Raw genomic sequence first — 11,202 nt, 5'->3', positions numbered from 1 at the left:
TGAGGTGGCCAAAGTACTGGAGTTTCAGCTTTAGCATCAGTCCTTCCAATGAACACCCAGGACTGATCTCCTTTAGAATGGACTAGTTGGATCTCCTTGCAGTCCAAGGGACTCTCAAGAGTCTTCTCCAACACCACAGTTCAAAAGCATCAATTCTTCGGCACTCAGCTTTCTTCACAGTCCAACTCTCACATCCATACATGACCACAGGAAAAACCATAGCCTTGACTAGATGGACCTTTGTTGGCAAAGTAATGTCTCTGCTTTTGAATATGCTATCTAGGTTGGTCATAACTTTTCTTCCAAGGAGTAAGCACTTATAAAACCAGAATATAATATAAAAATGTATAAAGGGATTGTTGATATACAGAATTCCTTTTCTAAGAGGTAATGAAATGATAAGCTTAATGTATAGACTTTACTAAGGATGTGTGTGTGTGCACATGTGTATAATCATTATGCAACTTATTTTTTTTTCTGTTATGACCTAGAGAATAGTAAGCTTAGTAAAATAATTCAGAGAAAGACAAATACTATATGTTATCACTTATATGTAGAGTGTAAAAAATAATACAAGTGAATATATCTGCAAGACAGATTCACAGACATAGAAAACAAACTTATGGTTACCTAAGGGAGAGGTGGGTGGGGGAAGACAAGTTAGGGATATGGCATTAACAGATACGACTATTACATATAAAACAGATAAGCAGAAAGGTTATACTACTGTATAGCACAGGGAATTATGCCCATTGTCTTGTAATAATCTCTAATGGAGTATAATCTGAAAAAAATACTGAATCATTATGTTGTACATCTAACATAATATTGTAACTCAACTACATTTTAATCAAATTTTGAAAAAAGGTATCAAGAACACTTCCCGAGTCATTAAGAAACTAAAGAAAGATATGGTAAGAGAAGCAGTCAAGACCTAATTTCTTTTTAGTACCAAAACTTTTTAGATCAACTTGGCCTGAGATAAAGAGCTGGAAGAACTTTGCTGAGTATTAGCTTCTCTTTCAAGTAAATGATGTAATCTATATTTTTCTCTATATGTCTTGAAACCATGGAAAATTGTGTGTGTGTGTATGTGTTTATTTCTATCCTTAGGAACATTGTTTTGGGAACACTCAGTTTCTAATTATATTGAGGGAAAAGACCCTGAACACCATTTTCCATGCTAATGGAGAAATTTACCTAAGTGCAAACTGATGCAGCTATGTTCTTCCTGCCAAATTACGTAAAGGCTGCAGCTCCTCTCAGCAGAATGAAGGATGACACAGGGCACACATCACACTCGATTCGTAGCTTAGAGTTCTTTTCAAGGCTTTTGCCTGCGTTTTATTACCTACTTACTATTAATTTATTACACAGGGTTGCCATATTTTAAAAGTAAAGTGAATGTTTTAGATGGATTGTTTTTCTTTCATTTCTTCCATATTGTTGACTTCTATTTTTTTTTTTTTTTAATTTAGGCTGTTTATGCTTCTACCTGAGGCAGTTTTTCTTCAGTGATTGCATTAATTGGTGTGCATCCACTCTAGACATTTTTCAAAAGAGGATCCCCACATGTTGAGTTTGTCTTTTATTCCCTCTTATCTACAAATCATTCTTCCCCTGGGGTGATTTACAGAAAGAAGCCTGTTTAGTGAAACTTCTTTGCAGTTTGCCGTAAGGGGCAGTCCCTTCTCAAATGTCAGCTTCTGGAGAAGTAACACTGTAGTAGAGAGAATTTTGTCCGTGACAAAAGGATTAGCACCAGGAACCAGTCTGAGCCTTGCCTGTGGACAGCTGGTTATATTCAGCTCAATCAAGTCTGCATGAAATACCCTGGCCACCAGAGCTGCCTGAGAGTTCACACTGGCTACTTTGTGTTAAACCCTAGCCCTTCTCCTAGCCCTTCCTTTAGAGTTATCCTAGCCTTTCCTTATAGAGTTCCTTTCTAATTATCCTAGCCCTTCCTTACAGAGTTCCTTTCTAACACAGCTTTTTTCTTTCTCTTCTGAGAATAGCTCCTTACATTTCAACTTTCGGTACGCTTAGAACAAAATTTTTTCCCTGGTCAGTGTTGAGCTGGACGACTCACTCCAGGCTCATCGCACAAAAATTCCATGTCTTAATCTGCAGTTTGTGATTCAGTTCAGATCCATAGACCTTGGTGGTAAGAGAGGGGGTGGTGATGGTGGTGATGACCATGTGGGGAAGAGCAGGATAAGAGAGAGGAGCATCTCTTCGTGATCCCTTTTCAGCTCTATTGCTTTGGTTTAAGTGTGACTGCTGAGTGCACTGAAGGGTTTCTTTCTATAAGTACAATCAATAAATGCAAGGAGGATTTTCAGATAGACTCAGACACTGGTTTGGCTACAGTTTTTCTTTATCCCAGATTGTGGGGAAGTGGAGAGAGAGAGACAAAGAGAGACAGAGAGGTAGGTAGGTTCTGATCCTAGAGGGCTGTGAATTTTTCAGAGTAATTACTCTTCGGAAACTATGAATGGCTTAACGGTTGTTTTTGTAGAGTCACTAATTCACACCTCCTGCAATAGATTGAATTACTGGCTCAGGGGTAGGAACATCAGGTAGGTAAGCTTGGATTTAGAGCTTGAACAGAAGAAGGTTAGAGCCAGCCATCTAACTTCCCTAGACAGCGCAGAACTCATCCTAGGGGTGAATGATGCTGTCCTGTCTACTGTGACTTATTCCGGTTCCCGGAAAGCTGCTATTACTTGGCTCTGTTCCTGGAGGCAGTATTACCTAGAGGTTGTGTGGTATGTGTGCTCAGTTGTGTCCAACTCTTTGTGACCCAGTGGACTGTAGCCCACCAGGTTCCTCTGTACATAGGATTTTCCAGGGCAAGAATACTGGAGTGGATTGCCATTTCCTTCTCCAAGGGATCTTCCCAACCTGCATCTACTGTGTCTCCTGCATTGGCAGCCAGATTCTTTACCACTAGCGCCACCTGGGAAGCCCAGTGCTTAGTGGTTAAAAGAGTGAAATTTGGATCCAGACACTCTTGGGCTCAAATTCTGACTCTGCCATTTACAAGCTGAGTTAGTAAGAGTGTCTGGTGCATAGTGAATGCTTAATAAATGGTAGCTGTTGTCAGCATTAGTTGTCTTAGTGGTAAGTAATAATAATAAAGGTAGTGTAGCAGAAGTTGACTGTTAATACCATCCTTAAGATGCCGTTTAGGTACATGACATTTCTACATAGCCACATTGAGTGTGCTAAGGTTTAAGGGGCAGGGTGCTGAGGACTGAGAAGGCCTCTGGCAGGTGGCTCACGGGGGTCAGTGTCCTCTGGAGCCCATTCTCTCTCCTCGGCTTCCATTTCCCTGTTCATGCCTCTTTAATTTTTTTCTTTCTCCTATGTAAGATGTAGATAATAATAACCTCTGTCAAATTAGCTAATCCATGCGAAAAAATGAGCACAGTGCCTGAGCTTTAGGAATCACTCAAGAGATATTAAACTTTTATTGTTCAGTTTTTCTCACTATACAGCAATTCATTATTTACCTATTGGTTGGCCTCATGACCTCTTAGGGATAGAGACTGAGTCTTACTCTGTTTATCTCCATCGCAGTGCCTGGCACATAGTAGGGGCTCAAAAACCAGCCGTTGCTTTTAGGAAGTTTCTGGTTTCTTCCTCCTACGGGTTTAGATAGCAAAAAGGAGTGGTTCCAGAAGAAAACGGTGGTAGTCCATAACCATAGCTAGTATTAACTGTGTACTAGGCACTCTGTTAATTGCTTTACGTGTTTTATTTTAAGGTAGGGCAACTGTGTGGGGCTAGTCCCATTTTACTAATGAGAACACTGAACCTTCTAGAAATGAAGACGTTTAGCAGAGATCGCCCACTTGGTCAGTGGCAGAGCAGGGGTTGGAAAGCATGCCGTCGCACTGAAGTGTCTCTGTTGCTTCCCAGAGGTGGGCAGGAAGCCAGGGAATGTGGCTCAGATGAGCGGGAAGTGGCTGAGGCATAGGGACAGCAATGAAAAGGGGCCAGGGCACAGGAAACCCTCCACCCTGGATTCCAGGTTGAATCTTCCTCCCGGCTTTCTGCAGACTGAGGGCTCCTTGGTTCAGCTCTGCTTCCCTGGGTTGCTGGCCTGAGGTTGGCATCCCTACTTTCGGCTGAGGCTTTAGGTACCTGCGTGGAGGAGGTGGTGCAGAGCATTTTCGCACCATGTGGGGCCCTATTTGCATTGAGTGAGCGCTCAGCTGTGCACAGTGTCTCCTTAATGAATCGCATGCCAGTCAAGCAGCGCTATATTTATCTAAGCCCTGGGAGCCGAGTGCCTGCTGTGGTTGGACTCACATGCCCCAGAACAGCGCCTCGCAGGTTGTTCCAGTTTTTCTTGTGGTCAGGGCCTTCAGGCCCTTCAATAATTTGTTCCCTGGCAGAATCAGCTGGTTTCTAGGTGTTCTGAAGCCAGAAAAAAATGTTTCCCTCCTGAAGGAAGGATATATACAGAGAAAAAGTGCTAAAGAAGGACCTTGAAACTACATTTCCTGTGCCCTTGACTTCAAGGCTACATTCAAGCCTTGCAGACAGATGAGGCATTATTTTTCTTTTCTCTTCACGTTTCTCAGTAGAGGACCCACTGTCCTGAGTGTGCCCTGCTCCTGTATCCCCATCAGTTTAATTTCTTCCATATAATCTAAAACCTTTATGCATTTTTCCTTACTCTAAGAAATACTCTGTTTATATGTACTCAGATCAGAGAGCTTGCCAATGTGCTCAGAAATCAACAACAGGAATTACTGATATTTACTTAACATTTATTAAGTGCCAGCTACAATACTAAGCACTTGAGAGACATTATCTCATTTTTTTTTCACCTCAAAATAACCCTTTCAGTGGGCATCATGTCTCTGTTTTATCAACAAGAATGGTTAAGTTTCAGAGATATAATTTGTCTGAGGCTACACAGCCAGTCTATGCAGGAGTCTAGCTAGACAGCAAAGTTCTTTACTAAATAGTTTTTTACTTCCTTTCTTCTTCCCAACTATAGTCATTGTCTTCAACTGTTCTTCCCATCCCCACCAAATAAAAGCCCAGGCTTAAAAATTCACACACACACATACACAGACAGGACTGATAAGACTGCGACGATTTGGCTTAATGGTGTAGCCACTGTGAGACACAAGCCGTTTGTGGTTTTCTCAGGGTGTGTGCCCAGAAGTGGGATTGCTGGGTCATGTGGTAGTTTTATTCCTAGCTTTTAAAGGAACCTCCGTACTGTTCTCCATGGTGGCTGTATCAATTTAGATTCCCACCAACAGTGCAAGAGGGTTCCATTTTCTCCACACCCTCTCCAACATTTATGGTTTGTAGATTTTTTGATGATGGTCTTTCTGACTGGTGTGAGGTGGTACCTCATTGCAGTTTTGATTTACATTTCTCTAATAATGAGTGATGTTGAGTATCTTTTCATGTGTTTGTTAGACATCTGCTCTGCATGACTTCTTTGGAGAAACGTCTGTTTAGGTTTTCCTCCCACCCAAATGTTCGATGCAGCACTGTTTACAATAGCCAGGACGTGGAAGCAGCCTGGATGTTCACGGGCAGATGAATGGGTAAAGAAGGGTGGTACATATATACAACGGAATATCGCTCACCCATAAAAAGGAATACATTTGAGTCAGTTCTAGTGCGGTAGATGAACCTGGAGTCTGTTATATAGAGTGAAGTAAGTCAGAAAGAGAAAAACGCATTTTATATATTAATGCGTATATATGGAATCTAGAAAAATGGTGCTGATGCACCTCTTTGCAGGGCAGGAAAAGAGACACAGACACAGAGAACAGACTTTGGACACCGTGGAGGAAGGAAAGGGTTGGATGAATTGAGAGAATAGCACTGAAACATATACACTACCATATGTAAAGTAGATCGCCAGTGGGAAGTTTCTGTACGAGGCAGGGAGCTCAGCTGGTGCTCTGTGACAGCCTGGAGGGGTGGGATGGTGGGCGGTGGGGGAAAGGTTCGAGGGAAGGAACTTACCTATATCTGTGGCTGATTCACATTGTTGTATGGCAGAAGCCAACCCTATTGTAAAGCAATGATCCTCCACGTAAAAATAAATTTTAAAAAATGCAAGCCATTTCTTCACAGGATTGTTTCTTATCCTTTGTAAAACTTTGGCACCTGTAGATTGTATTTCCCCTTAATGGAATGTGGTATTAAGGTGCTTAACCTGTAAGGTGAATAGCAGGCAGCAGCCCAGATTCCCATGGAGGCAGGTGCCGCAGTCTCGGCCTTGTGAGATCCGTGTCATCTCTGCTGTGTGTTAGAGTCTCGGAGCGTGGAAAGAGAAGAACGCTGAGTTCTGGGTCTAGCCCTGCCGCTGGTGCAGCCTGTGACCTAGAGCAGATCACATCTGTTCTGCTGGTAGAAACTGAACTCAGTTTCCCACAAAGCTGAAATCTGAGTAGAAGGCCTTGACTTGGTCTTACAACCTAAAAGTCTGTTTGCCTTCCCACCTTAGTCAGTAACATTTACGAGACAGTGGCAAAGCTGAGTCTCCACCCCACCCAGGCCCCCAGTCTCGTCATCTGCACAGGAGGAAGCGTGGGCCCGGTGCTCGCTGGCCTCGCCAGCAGCTCTCGGTTTAGAACTCCAGGGAGCTGCAGGCAGATGCCTCTCTCACCCTGCAGAGTTCGGACCAGAGAGGAGTTTCAGTGAACCCAGCCAGGGCTAATCTAAGTGAAAAAGGGAGTTATTGGAAGAATAGTTGTGCAGCTCATAAAATCCAAAATGTGTTAAATAACTAGACACAGGGATGCCGGGAATCAGGGTACCCTCAAATACCTCTTCAGCGAGAGTTCATGAACTTTCCCCCTTGAGCACTGCCTAGGATGACTCCCAACACAGCCCATTTCTGTGATTTTCTGTTAAAAATCATGAATTCTGTCATGGACTAGTCTATTGTGGGAGGGGGTGTTGGGGTGGGCAGGGTCAACCAGCAGCAGGAAGCTGCTGGAGGCCATTCTTGTGGGCAGTACAAACGGTGGGATGCCCCCACACAGGTGCACCCAGAAGCATACAAATATGCGTGCCTTACAGAGAAAGGCCATATATAGTAGATAATGATGTAAATAATGATGTGTTCACCATGGACAGCCACATCTGGGTGTTAAATGTGGGAGGAAGACACTATAGACCAGTAACAGAAATTACAATGTCACTTATTAAATGTTTTCAGGCAGCTGTGGTTAGAGGAAAGAGTAAGGGGTTTCAAAGCAAAAGCCTTGAGGGAGGGGCCATCCATTAGGTTAGCTTTGCTGCTGCTGCTGCTGCTAAGTTGCTTCAGTCGTGTCTGACTCTGTGCGACCCCATAGATGGCAGCCCACCAGGCTCCCCTGTCCCTGGGATTCTCCAGGCAAGAACACTGGAGTGGGTTGCCATTTTCTTCTCCAATGCATGAAAGTGAAAAGTCAAAGTGAAGTCGCTCAGTCGTGTCTGACTCTTCGCGACCCCATGGACTGCAGCCTACCAGGCTCCTCCATCCATGGGATTTTCCAGGCAAGAGTACTAGAGTGGGGTGCCATCGCCTTCTCCGAGCTTAGCTTTAGGCACAAAGAAAATCTCACAGTACTGTCTCACAAGGAAAGTACCACCACTGTGAATTAGGATCCTCCCTTCCTTCCTGCCACGCTTCTCAGACGGTGCTAGTGGTAAAGAACCCATCTGTTAGTGCAGGAGATATAAAAGACCCAGGCTCTATCCCTGGGTTGGGAAGATACCCTGCAGGAAGGCATGGCAACCCACTCCAGTATTCTTGCCTGGAGAATCCCATGAACAGAGGAGCCTGGTGAGCAATGGCCCATACGGTCACAAAGAGTTTGAAATGACTGAAGTGACTTAGCATGCAAGTACTTCCTTCCTGCCAGACCCTGTCTCATCTTTTCCACTTTGATGGGATTTGGGCAGTGTGTAATCCATTGAGAATTTATGTCTTTATTTGTACAATACTCCTATTCCAACAATTAACAACAGCTAACACTTAACCAGGACTCAGCAAGTGCCCAGCAGGTCACGTGTGTGTGAGCTGGGCTCCTCACGGTCCTTGGACACAGTGCTGGCACAGCCTGCATTTGTAGGTGAGAAAATGAGGCTTACAGGAGTTAAGGCTGGTGGTGAGGCACCCAGTCCAGTGGTGAACAAAGTGATGGAGCGGCCAGGCCCAGGAGCCTATGGCCAGGTCTGGATTCTGGCCCCTGCACTTCTGCCATGGAGTCCTTGGGCATGCTGCTGAGTCACTGATCTGTAAAGTGGGGATAAGGATGGGTCCTTTACCGTAGTGTGGGGCGGGGGTGTGTGATTTCATAACACAGGCGGTGCCTGGAGGCAGAGTGGTGCTCCGTTGTGTTTGCTGTTACTAATAAGGGCTTCAGTTAGTCCTGGGCAGATTAGAGATTGGAACCCAGGCTGACTGACTCCAAAACACATCCTCCATGGCAGAACCTGTCTGGTTCAGGCCTGAGAGGTGCAGTAGAGGGGGAAAGGGGAGAGGAGGAGGAAGAGGCAGGGGAGGGGCGAGGGAGCGCGGAGGAGGGGGGCCTCAGAACTCCGGGTTTCTCTCAGCCTTGTCGCTATGACCTTGAACTAGATACCTAGAAAGTCAGCAGCAGTTTCTGGATCCCTGTACTGGATTGAAGCATTGTGGCTTCCCCTTAAGCTTCTTACTTCAGGAGGCTTTAGGAAGGGGCTACTTGGGAAAAAAGAAGAGAAGACACAGAGAGAGTGACTAAGAAGAGAGATGAAGTCAAAGAGAGAGAGAGAGAGAGAAAAGCAGATAAACTTTCAGACTGACAGAGAGTTAGTGAATGATACCCAGAAGAAGAGAAACATAGACACCCACTTTGAGACTAGAAAGGAAGGAGAGCAAGAGCTTAAAGAAAAGCAAGTGAGAGGCTGGGCGAGGTGGAGCAGAGACAGAGCGGAGGTGGCGGTGCTGCCCAGCCTGTGACTGCGGGAGGGGCAGACCCTGCAGTGCGTCAGTGCTCCATCTGAGCAAGGCACCTCCCGGGCAGCGGGCAGCCCAGGGGCTGGGCCATGGAGGGCTGTGACAGGAGGCCTCTTTATCTGAGTGGGAGACAGGAGCACTCTGCTCTGGGTCTTGCCCAGGATGCCACAGATTGGGTGCAGATTTTTCACCAGTTGGTAATAAAGGCTTGTTTGGAGAGACCTTGGGCTGGACAGCATACCAAGGTTGGGCCACAAGGGTGCTGAGACCCAGGGGCCTAAAGACTGATCTTACACCAGGGGATGGTTTCTATAAAAAGTCTCCTGTATACATTAGACAGACTTTGAGAATCTCTGCAAGGATATCCAGCCTTTGCGCTCATGCTCAGTCGCATGTCTGAATCTTTGCCAGCTCATGGACTGTAGTCCGCCAGGCTCCTCTGTCCATGGAATTCTCCAGGCAACAATGCTGCAGTGGGTTGCCGTGATCCAGGGATGGAACCCCCGTCTCCTGCATTGCAGGATCCATCCTTAATAATTACCAGTTTTACAGTAGGATTGATGAGGAATCTCAGTTCATAAGTAATGCATTTTTTAAAAACAATATCAATGTAGGGACTTTATAATCAGAGGAACAAAAGTTTTAAATTAGGTCCTCAGTACACTCCTGAAATGAGAGGGCAGGGAGAATGACATCCCCTGACATACAGCAGGTATGACCGTGTTCATCCCACAAGTGGGCAGTGGCTAAGGGGCAGGGCAGAATGTTTGAAAATATTTCTCCTTGATGCTTCCAAAATACTTTGAAAACCTGATGACAAGTCTCCCTCTGATTCTTCAAGAAGGATGAAATTATTAATGTCCCTTCAGCTTGGACAAGTTTCATTCCTTTGAGATTCTTCAGGGTTTAAATAAAAGGCAGGCGGGGGATGATTTATTAGGTCGAGTCAGTTGAATGGTACCTGTTGTGTTTGTGGCCCTGGGTTTCCCCTGAGAGGATCATGCAGCAGCCACTGCTGAACCAGCCCCCGCCCCTTAAGACCAGGTCTCCACCCCTTTTCAGTTTCCAATCAAGTTTGTAGCTGGCACACTCTTTCAAAGGTATTGCTTTTTGGTTTGAGAAATGATTCAGATGTGTCTTCTTTCAGGCTTTACGAAGGCAAGGAACAGATGGAGTTTGAAGAATCCATGAGACGGCTCTTTGAATCCATCAACAACTTGATGAAAAGTCAATATAAAACAACCATCCTTTTGCAGGTTGGTTTACACTACAAAAGAAAAAAAAAATCTGCCTTTTCCCTTGGTCATCTGATAGAAAACAGCATGGTGAGATAATGCCTACTTTTGCTTGAATGGGCACAGCCCTGTGTTACTGAAGGCCGGGGCTGGCCTCGTGGTATAAGGTATAAGGATGAACACCAAGGACTCCTCGGGACAGCAGAAGGCTTGTTTGTTTGTTTCCCATGAAAGTAGCAGTGCTTCTTCTTAAATAACTCTGAAGCTTTTGATCCCTGGAAGGAAATAGGTCAAACCTGATCCATTTTTAGTGGTGAGAATAGTTAAGGTGTCAGTCTCTGAAACTGTCCACTTTTTAATCTCAACACTGTAAACTCAGATCCCCTTTGGGGTTGAGAGTCTCCTTAATAAACGAGATACTTTGGAGAGAACGGGACCTCTGATTTAGTGGTTCATGATACATATCTACAAGCTCTGTAAATCTTTGAGAAACCTTTGTTTGAGAAAGAGTTTGGCAGCCAAGAGACTGCGTGAAGAGGCTGTTGAGGTTGACCTTCATAACTATCACGGCACTAATTCACAAGTGCCGCATGAGTTGTGAAGAAGAAAACTCGAGCACAATTGATCTAAACCAATGAGTCAATGCACACGACTTCCCCTTCTTTTGATAAGATATCTTTTTACTTGCTAACTTAAATGCCCGCTAGCTAGCTATGCCTGGCGTTGCCCGGCCTCAGGTTAGAATGAATGAGGTACTGGTGTTCAGCTAGAATGCAGGTGAGGATGCAAAAGCATAAGCCTTTCTGGGCGTGTTTGTTGCTAACGTGATGGGTTCCAAACTTTGCAGTGAAATCACATGAGGATCTTGAATTCACTCTGATGACTAATTACCACCAGCATACCTCCTAGTGGAATTGGTATGGAGTGTGACCAGGGAAAAGGGAGTTTGAAAATCTCCCCATTTGATTTTCATATGAAGTGAAGTTTGGGAATCAC

General features: G+C 44.8%; 1 protein-coding gene across 1 annotated transcript in view; it reads left to right on the top strand.

Annotated features, from left to right (window-relative positions):
* Window positions 1-11,202, top strand: part of DOCK2 (dedicator of cytokinesis 2) — a 467,146-nt gene that overhangs the window by 103,866 nt on the left and 352,078 nt on the right. Inside the window, exon 23 of the mRNA XM_010854580.1 lies at window positions 10,119-10,227. Within this exon, the coding sequence (XP_010852882.1) occupies window positions 10,119-10,227 (109 nt within the window). The remainder of the gene's footprint in view (window positions 1-10,118; window positions 10,228-11,202) is intronic.

This window comes from Bison bison, unplaced genomic scaffold, assembly GCF_000754665.1.
Source record: "Bison bison bison isolate TAMUID 2011002044 unplaced genomic scaffold, Bison_UMD1.0 scf7180017864343, whole genome shotgun sequence".
NCBI classification, from domain to species: Eukaryota; Metazoa; Chordata; class Mammalia; order Artiodactyla; family Bovidae; genus Bison; species Bison bison.
The sequence above is the reverse complement of the archived record's forward strand: the minus strand, read 5'-3'. Positions and strand labels throughout refer to the sequence as shown.